Source organism: Pelodiscus sinensis, chromosome 9, assembly GCF_049634645.1.
Source record: "Pelodiscus sinensis isolate JC-2024 chromosome 9, ASM4963464v1, whole genome shotgun sequence".
NCBI classification, from domain to species: domain Eukaryota; kingdom Metazoa; phylum Chordata; order Testudines; family Trionychidae; genus Pelodiscus; species Pelodiscus sinensis.
This window is the reverse complement of record NC_134719.1, coordinates 30123552-30140907: the sequence shown is the minus strand read 5'-3', so window position 1 is coordinate 30140907 and position 17356 is coordinate 30123552. Positions and strand designations below refer to the sequence as shown.

Here is a 17356-nt window from a genome sequence, read left to right as displayed (position 1 = left end):
TGCGGGGCTCTGCTCCAGAGGCAGCAGAGGAGCCAGAATTGACTGAGTGATGACTGGGGAGGCATTTGGGGTTCCACAGTCACCCTACCTCTTCTCTGGATCATTCCCACCTTCCCATTATGCCCTTCCCCCCCCGCCCTCCCTCCCCCAAGTTTGAATGCCACAAATTTTGACACTTTGGGGTGGGGAGTTGCAGAGCGGGAAGGTAGGTGGGGCTGGATTTTTCTGTGAGTGCTCCAGCCTGGGAGCACCCACTGGGTTGCCAGACCACAGATGTTGCCAGACCATGGAAGTTTGGACTATGGAGATCCAACCTGTATAAAATTCTTATAAAAACACTTTTAACTCTTCACGATAAAATACAGGTTTTACCTTGTGGCTGGTTCCAAATGAGGGGATTTGCTGGACCAGGGGAGGTCCTTCCCAACATGATCCATCCTACACTGCTGTCCCCAGCTAGAGCTCCAGACCTGCCCTGCTGCTGTCTGCCCAACCATGGCTCCCCAGGCTGAGCTCTGTGGCTGCTGCCAGGGCTGGAGCTCCACGGCTGCCACTGCTGGCCCTCTGCACTCCAGAGCTGGGGCTAGAGCTCCAGGGCTGCTGTTGCTGGCCCTCCATGGCCAGAGCTCTGGGGCTGCTGCTGCTGGCTCCCTGAACTCCGCAGCAGGAGGAGCCAGAACTTCCTGCTTCACTGCCCACCCCTATGTGACCCTGCCCCAACACAGGGTTCCCGGCTGAATAAATCACCAGCCCTTCCTGCTGCTCCTGCCCCATGGCCCAACCTCCTTATACCTGGGCTCTGTGGTTCAGGAACATCTGTGATCCAGTAGGACCACAGATGTTGTTGGACCAGAGAGTCCTGCTTAAGGGCGGTCCAACCTGTAATATATTTTAAAAGTGAACTAGAGTCTGTTAGAAAACATAGGTGGAAGGCAGAACTGATGCTTTGGAGGCTGTAGGAAAAAAGTTTTGGTGGAAAAGTGTGCTTTTTTTTGGCATGCATTTAAGGAAAAGTAGATAAGTATAAACTGAAAAATGTTTTTTCTAAACATTAGTGTACAGAAAATTCAAATGCCAAAATATAGACTTTCATAAAAATGTAACCTAACTGTACAGCTTATTCAGTGCTGGTATAATCTGCAAATGTTGAAAAATGACTCCTCTTTATGATTCGAATCACAGCATTGTGAAACATTACTTTAGGAGACAAATTTACAGTTTTTGGTGGTGGTGGATTTTAATGTACTAGTATAATTGAAGCAGTGGTGTTGGGTCTTGGTCTAAAAGAAATCAGAATAGCTGCCTGTATATGATATTTCTTATGGATCTGTGGCCCTCATAATATTGTTTCACTAGCACTGCAGCTTTGGAGATGGAACAGACTTGTCTACCATTGGAGCCTCACCTATCTTGCCGCCTTTGAGCAACAGCTATATTTTTATCTGCTGCTTCAGCTCCTCCTTGCTGCCCTGGCAAAGCTCCCTTGGAGCCAGCTGAGTGTAACCAATTATCGATTAAATGGTGTGTTGGTTACACTCTAACATCCCCTAATACAAAGACTTCCCATCTGCTTTCCAGTCAGAAGCGGTATGATACTAGGTCAATCATGCATCAGAATACAAACAGTCTGAGCCTATCTTCCTGGTTCTTGAACAGACTCTCAAGCCAGCAAGGTTAGTTAGAGCGCTACTAGTCACACTTGTAACTTCCAGTAATAAATCTACTATCTCAGCATTTATCAGGTCTGCTTTAGATGTACCATTAGTACCAGAACAAGGGTCTCACCAATACATCTGCAGATTCTTGAATTTCTTCAAGATGGACTCCAGTTATGTCGGGTAGCTCAGACATTTAGAGATCAGGAGGCTGCTTTGTTGAGCATCCTTAGTGTAGTAGAAGATTTCATCTTATCTAGATGTCCAGTATGGTGTGTGTGTGTGTGTGTGTGTAGTGAGCTTTTGAGTGTTTTTATTTTTTGGGAGCAGCATCTTTTCTTTCATGGGATCTTGCCTGGTTTTTAGTGCCAATTCAGGTCATCCATTTGAACCACTTGTGGAGATGTCTCATTACTTTCTAACATGGCCTTTTTGATAGCCATCATGTTAGTCTACAGACTAAGACTAAGATGGTGTCTCTATTCCTGGAACCTCACCACTGCACCTGCTATAAGGAAAGTAGTAATAAGAATCAAATCTGTTTTATTGTTGGAGATTAACCACAGGTCCCATAGCACATAGACAGTTATTTCCCTCCTTGTGCCCAGCTCCAACACCTTTCACAGAAAAACTGTGGCATCCTTTGGATTTCTGCAGAGCCTTTAAAGTCAGTATTACTTGTACATCTTAGGTCAGAAAATCAAATGTTTTTTGTGCTTCCTTATCCACTGTCAAAGGGTAAAAAAGCTTCAAAATCTTTCACTTCCAAATGGCTAAACTATTGTATGTCAAAAGCATAAAAGCATTGTCAGAAGCATAAAAGCGTATCTATTACTTCAGCTTCTAATGGCAGAAGCTGATCTCTGAGCTGTGGCCACATCAGGGTCAGAAAGACCTTCTACAAGCAAAAGAGGAAAGCAGACACCTGGGCATCTGTTCATACTTTCTCCTAATTCTACAGGCCGGATGTGCTGTTATCATCTGATACTGCTTTCAGTGGATGATGCGCCTCATTGTAGTATCCCAGTAATTATTAAGAAAGGGTTCTCCCTTTTCCATCTGATATGAGTGTATATAATCCCCTGCGTGCACACAGACATGGATATGAAAATTCCAATGTCATGGATCTGCGGACCTCATTACAAATAAGAATAGGGAAATATATTTCTTCTTTATATGAAAATGTCCTTTTTAGGAGCAATGAAGTCCCCAGATACATCCTCTCTTGGGCTGTTAATTGGGGGAAAGAGATGGTGTTATTAATTGGCACTCAGTGTCTTGTGCATTGAATATTTTGCTCTGCAGGAGGATTGTTCTTTATGCTTAATTTTCCTTACCAGTATGCATTTCGTAAGTATGCCTAGGGGTATGAAAGTTTCTCAACTGGCAGTTTCTTAGAAGAGAGGCCACACCTAGCCTGCCACTGTTTTGATATGTTTTGGTCTTCCTCCAAGGCTGAATATAGTGGAAACCCAATGTCATGTGGGCTTTGTACCTGAAAATGTATTTCTTATAGTAAAGGCACAGATAAACTTTCTTGTTCTGTATCTTTGGTACAACAGCACAGTGGAACTTCTGGATCAATCACTGATTATTATTTTGGCAACATTTTTACTGCTTTTTTTTTTAAGTGTGTGTTCATACCAAGATAGCTGATTCCATGTAAAATCCTAGTGGAACCAAGACTTGTTGGTAGCGACTGTAATATCACGATAGCCTGGGATGCTGTAGATAGGTCCTAATACTGTATAGTAATATTAACACCATGGCTGCGTCTAGACTGGCACGTTTTAAAAGCTTGCCCGCTATCTACACTGGCTGCTTGAATTTCTGCAAGAACACTGACGATCTCATGTAAGATTGTCAGTGTTCTTGCGGAAATACTGTGCCGCTCCCGTTCGGGCAAAAGCCCTCTTGCGCAAATGCTTTTGCGCAAGAGGGCCAGTGTAGACAACGCGGTATTGTTTTGCGCAAAAAAGCCCCAATGGCGAAAATGGTGATCGGGGCTTTCTTGCGCAAAACCACGTCTAGATTGGCACAGATGCTTTTCTGCAAAAAGTGCTTTTGCGGAAAAGCGTCCGTGCTAATGTAGACGCTCTTTTCCGCAAATGCTCTTAATGGAAAAACTTTTCCATTAAAAGCATTTGCGGAAAATCATGCCAGTCTAGACGTAGCCCATCAGTTTTGATGGGCCAAGCTTTACTGTGTCCTTAGAGCTCCCAGATAATCAAGGCAGGCAGTGTTCCCTGAAAGCTGTGTGAGTGTGCTGCTCAGGAGATTTTCAAATGCCACCCAGCTGATTAGCAGAGCTCCCATAGCTAGGCTTTTTGTTTTTACTGATGGGCACATTTGCAATGCCTTGGTGCATATTGTGGCAAAGTCAGTCTCATTCCTGGGTGTGTCCCAGAGCCCTGATCAGTCCACTATCCCACAGTCTAGGTATTGTGGACCAGGCTTCGCCTGCCCTTGCTGGGGCTGGGCTTTGGTTCTCCAGCTAAAAGGGTATGGATCAGATGCCCCTTGTTCAGCATGGTCTTGGCAATCAGTCCTCCCCATCTACCAGCTAGTCTCTCAGGCTGCTTGGGGAAGGGAGCCCTACTGCTTTCTGTCAGAGCTCCTTACTTCCCCTGCTGTGTCAGTCAACTCTGATGTTGTCTGTCTTAGCTTCTCTCACGCTCTCTCCTTATCAGTTACAAGTTCCGTTCTGTTTGCCTCCTATCCCCTTCTCCCCCCAAGACTTTATAGAGGTCTTGTGGCAGCCTCAAGTCAAATCAGCTGGCCCTTAATTGATTTATAGCAGCCTTGCTCCTGATAACTCTGGGTCAGATGTTCCTGGCTTCCCCGAATTAGGCTTTGGCTGATTAAGGTTTTCTGCTTTCTGGAGCTGCTCTCTCCTCTTCTAATCTAGTCCTCCAGCCTGATCTTGTTACAATATAAAAATGTATTTGCATGTGGCTGGGAAAGATTACTCATAGACTCATAGACTTTAAGGTCAGAAGGGACCATTATGATCATCTAGTCTGACCCCCTGCACAATGCAGGCCACAGAATCTCACCCACCCCTCTTAGAATAATCCTCTCACCTATGTCTCAGATATTGAAGCCTTCCAATACTTTGAAGGCCCCAACATGCAGAGAGTCCTTCAGCTGTGATCTGTGCCCAATGCTACAGAGGAAGGCGAAAAACCTCCAGGGCCTCTGCCAATCTACCCTGGAGGAAAATTCCTTCCTGACCCCAAATATGGCGATCAGCTAAACCCTGAGCATGTGGGCAAGACTCACCAGCCAGACACCCAGAAAGTTCCCTATAGCAACTCCTATCATCCCTCCATTGACCTATTTCCAACTGGAAATGAATGGTCAATTAGTTACCAAGATCATGTTATTTCATCCAACCATCCCCTTATCATAGAATCAGAACTGGAAGAGACCTCAGAAGGTCGTCAAGTCCAGCCCTCCGCTCTAGGCAGGACCAATCCCATCTAAATCAACCCGGCCAGGGCTTTGTCAAGCCGAGACTTAAACACCTCTAGGGATGGAGACTCCACTACTTCCCTAGGTAACCCATTCCAATGCTTCACTACCCTCCTAGTAAAATAGTTTTTCCTAATATCCAATCTGGACCTCTCCCACCACAACTTGAGACCATTGCTCCTTGTTCTGCCATCTGTCACTACTGAGAACAGCCTCTCTCCATCCTCTTTGGAACCTCCCTTCAGGAAGTTGAAGGCTGCTATCAGCCTTAGAGGGAATATTGAATGCAATTGACTTCTTCAGAGGAAATGGCACTTTATATTGTCATCTTTTACTTAGCTGGTGCTGGAACAAAAAGAGACAAGCCAAATTAGGCAGAAGAGAAGAACTTGGACTTTAGTATCAGACATCATCATCATCTAATTTGACATCCTAAACATTTCAGGCTACAGAGCCTCAGCCCTTCCCTTCTGAAATAGATCCCTAGCCCTCTAGTTGAGTTACTGAAGTTTTCAAATCATGGTTTAAGAACTTTATTAGAGGAAATTAATCATTTAGTCTAGTTTAAACAAGCAAGTGACCTGTGAAGAAAGTGTGACACCACCTGTAATGGACAGGAGAAGTGCTGACTAGCACCCAGTGATTAGGGTTGCCACGTGTCTGGTTTGGAACCAGACAGTCCAGTATTTGAGCTTGCTGTTCGGGAAACTAATTGAGAAAATATAAATGTCCGGTATTTTCTAAGTAAGATGTAATGTAGATTGTGATGTAATGTCAAGTGTGTCCGGTATTTTTGTTGAAACCATCTGGCAACGCTACCAGTGACGAAGGGGTTAAACTCAGGTAGCTAGCAAAGGTGTTGGCCAGAGGGCCAGGAGAGCCCAATGAGATAGAGCGGGTGTGGCCAACCCACGGCTCATGAGCTGCATGCCACATTTCCTCCTCCCCTGCCCCCCGGTCATTGTGGCTTGAGAAGCCGCCCCCGAACACGGCCCGCGCCTCCCGGCTCCCCACTGCTCACCGGGGTAGGGAAGCCGTCTGGATAAAAATGGCGGATCCAATATGGGAGCTGCAGCCACCAGCGGGAGCCTGCTGAGGCCAAAAAGCCTTCTTAAAGGGCCAGTCCTTCCCTCCCTCCCACCCTTCTAACTTTTTGCTCTGGCTCTTTGTGCTGGATACAGCTAGATCTTGGCTCTTCACCCGGAACAGGTTGATCACCCCTGAGAGAGTGTAGAAATTTGAATTGGATATCGATTCCTTACCTGCTGTCTTTGTGTGGGAAAAATTAAACCAGGAGTTTAGAGAGAATAATTTAAACCCAGGCAGGACTATGATGCCTCCAAGGAATTCGGGGCATGTAAGTGGACTGAATAAAGAGAAGTTTGGAAGTAAGTAAAAAGGCTAAATGAATGTTGTTGCGTTCAGGATTTTGTGTGTGTGTGTGTGTGGGGGGGGGGGGGGTTGGTTTGAACTGCTCTGTGTGAATCTATGCCTCCCCTCCCCATTTACCATCTAGCATTGTGCCCAGATACTCTTGTCTGTGTTTTAATTTGTTTTCCTTAGTTGCTGTAACATCTTGCAACCAAGTGTGCTTTATCAATTTTTTTGTTTTGTAGTACAAATCACTTCTTTCAAGGTGATGAGTTGATTCTTGTGTCTTGGAAGGTCTGTCTGTATCTGTATGCCTCAGACTGAGAGATCAGCTACTAATAGGGTTGCCAGATGTCCGGTATTCACCCGGACCGTCCGGTAAAAAGATTCAGAGAATACTGGACACCTAAAATGTCTGGTATTTTCTGATTTTCTTTTCCCCGGACAGGAGGTGAAAACGCCGGGCACCTGGCAACCCTATAAACACTCAGAGCCTGGCCTTCCCCCCTGCCCCCGAACCTCCCTCTGGCTCTCAACAACCCCAGCTCCCCTGACCCGAGCTCCCATGCTTACCTGGTTCTGCAATGCTGCCAGCACAAAATGGCTGTCGACCAAGGGGAAGCTAGGGTTGCCAGGTGTCCGGTTTTCTACCGGACAGTCCGGTATTTGCACCATCTGTCTGGTAGAAAAATTCAGAAAATACCGGACATATGTAATATCTGGTATTTTCTGAATTCCTGGCAGGGCGCCGGACGGAAGCCTGGTGGGGGCGGGAGAGTGACTGGGAGGCAAGGCCACGATTGGCACTAGGAGCCTCTGGTCCTGTGCAAAAGCCTGCTGGGAACCTCTGGTTGCATGCAGAAGCCAGGCGGGGGGAGTGGCTCCCAGCTCCTCCCTCCCTACCCCCACCCGGCTTCTATGAGCAATTTGAGGGATCGCCTGCCAAGGGCGCGGCCCCTTGGACTCCAGCTGCGGCCAGTAGCTGTACCCACCCGACCCCGCCAGCTCCGGGCCCCCCCCTCCCGTCCAGCCCTGCGCCCCCTGACCCTCCCCAGCTCTGCTTCCCGGTCCCCCTTCCTCCCAGCCCCCCCCATTCCTCCTGGCCAGCCCCGCCACCTCCAGCTCTGCTTCCCAGCCCCCCCCTTCCTCCCGGCTAGCCCCGTGGCCCCCGGACCACTCCCGCCAGCTCTGCTTCCCGCCTTGCCCCCCTCCAGGCCAGTCTCTACCCCCCCACGCCCCGCCCATGATCAAGTGTGTCTGGTTTTTTGGCGGGATCTACCTGGTAACCCTACCTGGGTCTTAGTGCTCAACTTCTCCCCTGTTCCTATCCCTGTACTCACTCTTAAAGGGGACATGCTGTTTTATTTTATTTTATTTTTTTAAACTGCAGTCTTTAGAAGCTAGGGTTGCCAGATTGTTGAAACAAAAATACTGAACACCTCCCCCCCTTTTTTCCTTCAACAGTATTTTTTCCGGGAGTTTTTTTTTTGGGGGGGGGGGGGGTGTTCAGTATTTTTGTTTCAACCATCTGGCAACCCTAGCTACTAAAGACTTCAGTTTGTTTTCCTCTTTCCTTTTTTCAAGCTTTTTTAGGGCAAAAGAGGTTGGGGTACCCCTGAGAGTGGGTTCAAGTGTTCATCTCTGGGGGTTTTTTACTGATAAAAATCACTTGATGGTGGCAGCATTCCCCCAAATCTGTGTATTGTGATTCTGGGGGGAAATTTTTCGTAACCAGTGCCTGCAGAGGTAAGGTTTTTAAGCTCTCTTGCTGGCCCTTACCTTCTGCACTCGGCATGCCAGAGTGGGGAACAGCCCTGCCACCTTCCAATAAATGACAGATGGAAGAAGGCTTCCTATCTCTTCTGGGTATCTAAAGCAGTTAGCTTCTGAAAGTTGAGGGCCTAGTCATATGTGTATCTGAGGCATCCAGGGCTGGATTACCCAATAGGGAGACTAAGCACTTGCAAATCAGGGGCACCAAAAAAAAAAAAGAGATTTTATGGCATAGTATTGTTTTTATTTTGAATTACATATGGGGGGCACCATAATCTTTTCAGTGCTTAGGGCCTCTAAAGGTCTTAATCCAGCCCTGGAGGCATGGCTTGACAGCTCAGCTTTGCAGGCACACAAGACAAAAAGACCTAGTAGCCAGGATTGAAGTAGCTTTGGTGTCCCTCTTTTTTGATTGTGATTTATGCTAAATCTTTTTATGATCTGGCTGCACAAAGAAGCATGAACTGCATTAGCATTTTACACTGTGAAAATAACAAGAAGAACTGGGTCCTCAGGAGACATCAGGGTCAAAAGGGCATGCTAACATAGGCCCCTTTATTAGAGAGGCTGCTGAACTTCATTGGGAGTGTTGCAGCATACACAATCTTCCCAGCTGGAATCTAGCCTTAGAGACCACAACTCCTATGATCTCTTGGGGAAAGAGTAAGCAACTTCTTTTCCAGGGGGAGCAAGCAGTGGGGCTCTATTTTGGGAAGAGGAGCCACATTGCTGGGGTGGAGCTCTGTCCATGCCAGGAGCTACTGAGAGCCTGCTGGAGCTTTGATTGAGCAGGGATCTTCAGAGATGGCTGGTGGCTTCCCTGAAGCCAGGGAAGAGACTACTGCTGTGCCTAGGGCTGACTGAGATGGGCCTGCTGTGAAGGCAGTGTGAGTAATCCACACTCTTGTTTGGGAGAGTACTTGCAAGGGAAGGAGCACAGAGGCATAGCTGAGCTTCTGAGTCTGAGGAAAGGCAGAGTGATCCTCCCGCTGAACCAGGACCCAGAGCTGTGGACATTTAGGCTTGTCTACTATAGCCTTTCTGTGGCAAAACATGGAAACAAGGCTAAGCGTGGAATATCGCCATGCCTCATTTGATAATTGTTGAGCGCCCATTTTTGTGCAAGAGGCTCCTTTTTGTGCAAAAAAACCCCTCTTGTGCAAGAGCCATTCTCCCGCATTATTTCTCCTATCCAGTACCATCACTGGGATTCTCATGATCTCCTTAAATGTCGGCAACATCAGGCACACAGGTGACTGTTGCTTGCTTCTGAGTAACCCAGGGAGGAAAATGGGGGAAGGGAGATTTACATTTATGAGGAAAGTGACTGACCTCCAGATATTCAGCAATGGTGTATCAGAGCTAGAGAAGAAATAACGTGAGAAATTGGATGAAGTGGGCTTTGCCCACAAAAGCTCATGATACTATGTACTTTCGTTAGTTTCTAAGGTGCCACAGGACTACTCGTTTTTAAAGTTAGAGACTATAACGGCTACCCCTCTGAAACTCATCCTAGTTTGTAGATTTTGAACTTTCAAGTTTGGCTGGTGAGCTAAACTGATACTATACACTGGATGTATTTTCTTGTGAAATATTACGTAAGCTATATTGTGTTCAGCAAACTCATTATTGTAATGGAAGAACAGACAGTTCAGGTTGTTTACTTGCACTTTGTGTGTCTGGAGGCTAATCTGCAGTCAACACCTCTTTAATTATGGACTATTTAAATAATTCACTTCGTCTATTGGGGCAGCAGGTAGCTTCATTACTTGCTGTCAGAACATTGTCTCCTCTCTTTCAGGAAAGGTATTTAACCCCTAACAAAAGCATCAGGGAAATATTTTTTTAAACCTATAGTAACCTCTCTACTCCCTCGCTTTGTATCATCAGTGGTATGCACTGGCTGCTGCCCTGTGTATCAGCCAGCTCCCCAGGAGCCGGTATACCAGGAGCCAATTTAACAACTGTCTCTCAGCATGCACCAGCTCCTGGCTTCCACCTTGGCCCCAGGGAGCCGGCTGCTGCCCCATGCTACTTCCTCTGATACAGAGGCAGCAACTCAGGGAGGCAGGCAGCTCCCCAGGAGCAGGACCAGGAGCCACATGTAGCAGTTTGGGTAACCAATAAGTTTATCGGTTACCTGTTTACATGGTTACACTTTTATATCCCTATCCAGAACCTTTTGCTAGATCTGTTTGAAAAATGATAGTTGTCCAAGGGGGAGGGGGAAGTTTAGTACTTAGGTGTAAAGAAGAAATGAATTTCCATTTATTTGAATTATCTGCAACTATTTAACAAATCCCATTTTTTTTTAAAAGGAGGTATTTTGATTCTCCCCCCCCCCCCCCTTGTCTCCTTTTTATTTTGCCAAAGTGGATGGAAAGGATAACTTCCTGGTTTCTTAACCAGTGCTCAGTTTGGGGAAGCACATGTTCTTCATTAAAGACTGTTCATAATTCTGCTTTTTAACTTCTAAATGGGGTTGTAGCTTTAATGGGTCAAATCTTCAACTTGTGTAAATCAGTGTAGTTCTATGGACTTCAGTGAAGCTATGCCACTGAAGAGATGGCTCAACATTTCTATGTGGCTTATGACTTAAAAGAATAGTGTGTGCCTCCTCCCAGTCCACTTGGATATCTAGCGCCAGAATTGCTGTGTTTATGTTTTGGTTTGCTTATAAACATTGCAAAAGTTCATCAGTGGGCTGAGAAAAAAGCATGGAAAATCCAGAAATAAAGAAAAATATATTAAAACCTATTGAAAAGCTATTTTTAACAATGGTATGGTTTTAATTGTAGTGTTAGTACCACAAAGCTTTATATGAACTTAAACAGATGTTTTCAGAATTATATATGTATTATGCCTACTAAGGGAATTCCTGGAAACCTATAGGAAAAGGTTCTTGTGAATAGTAATTTTAGTTCAATAGTAGTTTCAGGTTTTCATTGGAGTTCTATACTGGGATATTTATTTTAAAATTGTAACAGTCTGTTAGAATTAGAGAACTGTTGCCACCTGAAATATTTTTGTGTTGGCCAGTTATCCATTCACCTTATTACCTATAAAAATTACACATTTTTCTGGTAAAATTTGAAGCAAATGTTAAACCTTTAAAACTTCCTAAAATGGAGGAAAACTTTCTATGTAAGCCAGCGCCTTTATGCTTTTAAAATAATGCAGCTTGTTGGAAATTCATATGACAAAAATTTATATAGAAAGACAAGGTGGGTGAGGTAATATTTTTTTTTTTTATTGGATCAGCTTCTTCTGCTGGTGAAAGAGAGAAGCTTTCAAGCTTCCAGAAGCGGAAGAAGAGCTCTCTTCTTCAGTTTAAAGTAAGCTAACCTATTTCCTTAGAGCCCAGCTGTGAAGATGTTAATTTCATTAGGACTGAAAGCTGCGGGACAGGATGGACCCTGATTCTAAATATAAAGCTGAGATGAAAAGTATCTGAATTTATGAAATATTGCAGTTCCCATAGTCTGCCTGCCTCTTTGCAGTTATGAAAAAGGCTTTATTACTTTGTTCAATTACATTATTGAACAAACCTAAACATTTGCCTTATCACACCAAATAAATAATGAATTGAGGTAATCATGTACAGTGCATCAGGTACACTGCAAAGTCATTTTTGTTCAATTATAGTGCCTTTCCAGGAAAACTTGAAATCAATCTAATATAAAACTATGAATCTCTCAGTTGAGTTCTGCAAAATCTCTCTCTCTCGCTCTCACATACCTATAAAGCCAAAAAATAAAACTCTATAAAGCTGATTTATGTAGCAAGTATAAGTAATGGCTTTACATTTCATTATTCTAACTTGACTTTTTTTTTTCAGTAAGTTTCAGTTTCTGTAGTCTGGTATGCCGGGCAGTAAAGCATCTTGTTTTTATTGTTTCATGGTGTTGGCTTGATAGTCATTTAAACAACATCGTTCGTGCTGGATATTTTTCAAGCATAACAGACACGATCAGATTCTGATTGGGCGTTGAAATGAAATTGATCGAGTTTATGTAATAGTCTATGTTTTGTCTTGCCAGGTAACCAGAAAAAGCAGTTTATTTTGTTAAGCAGTATTATGTGAATGCTATATAGAGTGGACTGGATTTCAGAGTAAAAATTTGTTATATTTAGACTATAGTGAGTTTACATTTTTCAGATGGTTAAAAGCTATTTATGCTGTTTTGAAAATCACATGCATATCTTAGCAACTTTCTGGCTTTACTGGAAAACATGTGGCTTAATACTCATGGAAATACCAACCCACATAATAGTTGACTGTTAAAATTTCACTCAGCCACATATTTCATTTTAACTGTTCAGTGCTGAATACAGCAGAAATTGGACACACAAAAGTCAGAATGTTAGATTGGCTCTTCAGCTCTAATGAAACTGAGAAAAGTTTAATATGTTGGCTTGCTTTTCTAAGCCTGTGCCAGAGACTTCTGACAGGAAGAGAAGATTAATGTTAGCAGGCTAACGCATGGTACTGATTACTATAGAATGCTTCAGGCCAGCCCACCAGTGGGACTGTGTTCTGATTTGAAGCACAAGGGAGTGCTTTGTCCAGTTTTATCAAACACCACATTTCTTACTAGGTGCTTGCCAGAGAAACACTGCAGGCATGCTAGAAAAAGTCTTTTCCCTGTATGGAAACTACTGTACTTCAATGGGACACAGCAACTGAGGAAACAAGAAAAGAAAATTCATGTATTCTTTTGTAGATCAGATCTTATGCACTATTTTTTCAGACTTGTAACTTTTTATCATCAAGAACCTTTTTGTAAAAAAAAAGGGGGGGGATCATATCTGTAAAAATTATCAAAGTGGGGAACTAACTTGAGTATCAAAGTTAGATTTTTGTAACATTTACAAAAACAATTTTAAAATAAGGTTTTATTAAATTAGTGAAACTAGCAAATATGATTTCACTGTTCAAGATGAGTGAAGTGCATAAAAGTAAACTAACCTTATTAATGATGAAAAGTAAATCACATTAACAGAGGAGAATTGTGAGGATCAATTAGTGACTGAACAGTCATTTGTTCATGTGAGGTACTATGAATTAATGCTAAAAGCATTTTAAAAATCCAGTGGTAGTAACAAAGGTGCAGATATCTTATTAAAATGCGACGGTATGACTTACTATACTTTTGTGAACAATGGTTGGTCATTTGCAGATTCTCCCAGTCCGCTATTAGCAAAGGATTATAATTTATGCTTGAAGTTTTGTCAGTGATTATGACCAAATATACATACTTTTCAAGTTGGTATATTAAAGAGGTTCAAGTATGCACAGGGGTTACATAACATCTACTCTTGTATGTATCAGCATGCATTTTAATACCAAGACTGTCAAAACTTTCCTGTTTCTGTAGTAGCAAAGATTCCGTTGGTATGACTTGTTTAAGCCTTGAAAACTAGCAGTTTGACAGATGAAGGTCACCTAGGAACTGGCTAACTTCCAAGCCTGTTTTGGGGATATAATGCTAGGAAAGAGGAAAGGCTTGTCCCAGGAAAAGTTGGGATTCTTGGGAAGAATGAAACCTGAGAGGCAATACCATGGTAATCCCAATAATAATGGCGGATTTCGACTTTCTACATGTTGATTGAATACATATTGTCATTTTAGGATGGAATTCAAAGATACAGTCGTATATGGTGTATCTTGGAGCAATTAGTCCTGGAACACACAAGAGGAAAGGCAATTCTTGATTTTAGTGGAGCATGGAGTGAATATAGTGGAACCACTAGGCGGTAATAACTATAATAAAGTTAAGTTTGACATCCCTGTGAGGGAGAGGGATACACACAAGAATTCCACCAAGTTAGTAGTTAACTTCAGAAAGGGGCATTGCACAAAAATGAAGAAGCTAGTTAAACAGAAATTTTCAAAAGTGAAATGCATGCAGGCAACATGGAATTTTTTTTATCAATACCGTAATAGAGGCTCAAATTAAAAGTATACGCCATATTAAAAAAACCTAGTAAGAGGACCAAAAAAATGCCATCATGGCTAAACAGAGGTGTGTAGAGAGGAGGCGTCCTCTGTAATACTTTATTGCAGAACACCACAAGCTGTGTGCTCTCCTGAGTAATTTAAGGGCAGCGTCAGTACTCGGAGAGGAGAGTGTCTGTCTGTAGTGTTCCACAGCCCTCTCATCTAAACTCATGGGTCACTGACATCTGAACCCTGGTGAAGTAGTCAAGTCAGTCTGTGTGAGGGCACATTATACAAACAGTTGGATTACTACACAGGTAGGTGGGATGGATGAATTGTTTAGAAATAGCATGCACCTCTTCTGTTTGAGGGGTAGCTGTATTAGTCTGTAATTTTAAAAACAATGAGTAGTCCTGCAGCACCTTAGAGGCTAACAGATATATTGGATCCTGAGCTTTTAAGGGTAAAGCCACTTCATCAGGTGAGCTGGAGTGGAAATTATAGGAGAGAGAGTGAGAGTGTGTGTGTAAAACAGCAAAAGTAGCTTTGTTGGGCAAAGCCTCGGCAGAATGGGAAAAATCAAGCTTCTGATTGTTCTTTACCAACTTTGGGCTGGAAAAGTCAGCAAAATGCATAAAGGTTGTGTTTTGTCAGTAGAGCCCATATGTATTGAGTACTGACAAATTAATAACCTCTTCCATAGCTCATGATTTTTTATTGCCTCTATAACTTCTGTTAATTTTTACTTTGTTTTGTTTTCTTTTAAAGGATCTGGAATTGTACCTGCAAACAAGCCTGAGACAGGAGTGACAGAAATTTCTCCTCCAAGTCCTAATCCTTTGAAAAAAGGAGGCGCGATTAATTGGCCTTTCCCTGATAAAATAAAATCTCCTAGAACTGTGAGAAAACTTTCAATGAAAATGAAGAAACTGCCAGAACTTAGTAGGAAGCTAAGCATCAAAGGAACCTCAAATTCTAATATTTCAGATAATCCTTCCATGCTGAAAGGTGACTGTCAGGATACAAGCCATGTCACATCTTTGCCATCTTCTGGAAATGTTGCAGCAGCTGCTAGCAGGAATGTTATAAGTCGTTACCATCTTGACAGTAGTGTGTCATCACAAAACGGCTACAAAAAGAAAAGCAGCGGGAGTTCCAAATCTACCAGTAAAGGTGGTTACCTCAGTGATGGAGACTCTCCTGAATTAATAACAAAATCGGGTAAACATGGTTCTGGAAGCAGGTTTGGGAAAGGAAAAGAGACCCTTCCAAATAACAACAATAAAACTGAAATAGACATTGATGCTTTTAGACATTACAGCTTTTCTGATCAACCCAAGTGTTCCCAATATATATCTGGACTCATGAGTGTTCACTTTTATGGTGCTGAAGATTTAAAGCCACCACGGATGGACTCAAAAGATGTTTTTTGTGCAATTCAGGTAGATTCAGTAAACAAAGCAAGAACAGCCTTGCTTACATGCAGGACAACTTTTTTAGATATGGACCACACTTTCAACATAGAAATTGAAAATGCCCAGCACTTAAAACTAGTGGTCTTCAGCTGGGAGCCTACCCCACGGAAAAATCGTGTTTGCTGTCATGGAACAGTGGTTCTCCCCACTCTTTTTCGAGTGACAAAAACACATCAGATGGCTGTCAAATTGGAGCCCAGAGGGCTTATTTATGTTAAACTAACTCTCATAGAACAGTGGGAGAATTCTCTTGATGGTCTAGTTACAGATCGAGAGCCAGTGATATTTGGAATAGATGCTCAAAAAGTTGTTGAGAAGGAAAATGTGGGCTTGATGGTACCACTTCTGATGCAGAAGTGTATTACGGAGATTGAAAAGAGAGGCTGCCAGGTACTGTAAACTATTTAAAAAATTCTTCTGTATCAAGTGGTTGAAATTTGTTTTGCATTGTTATGTTTCAAATTTGAGCAGCAAGCAAGGGAATGCAGTAAATGTTTGCCATGGTGTATCTTTTTTTCTTTGTTTCTCCTCTGATGTGGTCTCTTCACTTTGTCATTGTCAATGTGCAAATTTCTCCTCTTTCTCATTGAAACATGGTGAGGAGTAGTGAGGCTGGATGTGCCCAGCTTTTTCAGCTTCTTCATAAGGGAGGCCTATGCTTAATGCCAGTGGCATGTTAGGACTATGGGAACATACATAAAACTGTAGATTATGGCACTTGGATTCACTCCTCAGGAAAGACAATGCTGGGATTAGGATTTACCATTTCCTAACTTTCAACCAATGGCTCAATCCATAAGACCATGCTGCTGCACATATGTTGAAAAGATAGAATGTAAAATTCCCAAATACCCACAATTCAGACATTGTGCCCTCCAAATTCAAGTCATTTGTTGTCATCCTGGCAAAACTTGGGTTTAGCAAATGCATTCACAAGCCAATATGTGAGAGAGAAACTCTGATTTGTCTCCTGGCCTTTCCTTTATTTATGCTGCTGTGCATAGCATGTCTTGCCTTTAAACACAAGCAACTGCTTGGGAAGCCCCCTAACAGACTAAAAAGGTCTCAGTCAAAATCTCTTCTCGCAATCGGACAAAAAGGATACAGAACTCTCATTGTCTTCCTCCAGACACACACCCTTCCTCATTTTCTTTCTCACTCTCTTTCTTCATGAGGGGACCCAAGAATTGCAAAATAAACTCTGCAGTCTAGTAGTGTCAAGTTTTGTCTCTCTTGTTCATCTTGTTTATGGTTGATTAGTCTAGAGGTTGTAAAATGTGAGTTAAAAAGAGTATGATCTCTTCATCTTCCAGTAATGCTTCCATTTGTAAAGTCTGAAAAACATTTTAAAGTAAGAAAAGTGCACAGATCTGATGTCAGACTTATGCTCTGGCCAATTTAATTGAAATTAGCTTTCACAGAATGCTCCATAACATGTGAGAGGCCTGGGACCCTTGGACACACTCTTTCATTCAATACACAGGACTACGTTTCAGCTACACCAGACTAACACGGCTACATTTCTATCACTTTCATTCAATGTGTGTCTTTCTGCTGGTGAACCCTGCAATTTCCTCTGGTTTGTTACATTTTAAAATTTGTGCCATTTTAAGTGAATGGCTCTGGGCCATGTGGTTCCCCCAGTCCCATTTTTTACCTTTATCACG

At 43.0% G+C, this 17356-nt stretch overlaps 1 protein-coding gene across 2 annotated transcripts in view; it reads left to right on the top strand.

Moving 5' to 3' along the window:
* The window catches only part of SYDE2 (synapse defective Rho GTPase homolog 2), a 54500-nt gene that overhangs the window by 12377 nt on the left and 24767 nt on the right, over window positions 1-17356 (top strand). For both annotated transcript variants that reach the window (XM_075936378.1, XM_075936379.1), the window contains exon 3: window positions 14983-16079. In XM_075936378.1, coding sequence (XP_075792493.1) covers window positions 14983-16079 — 1097 coding nt within the window. The remainder of the gene's footprint in view (window positions 1-14982; window positions 16080-17356) is intronic.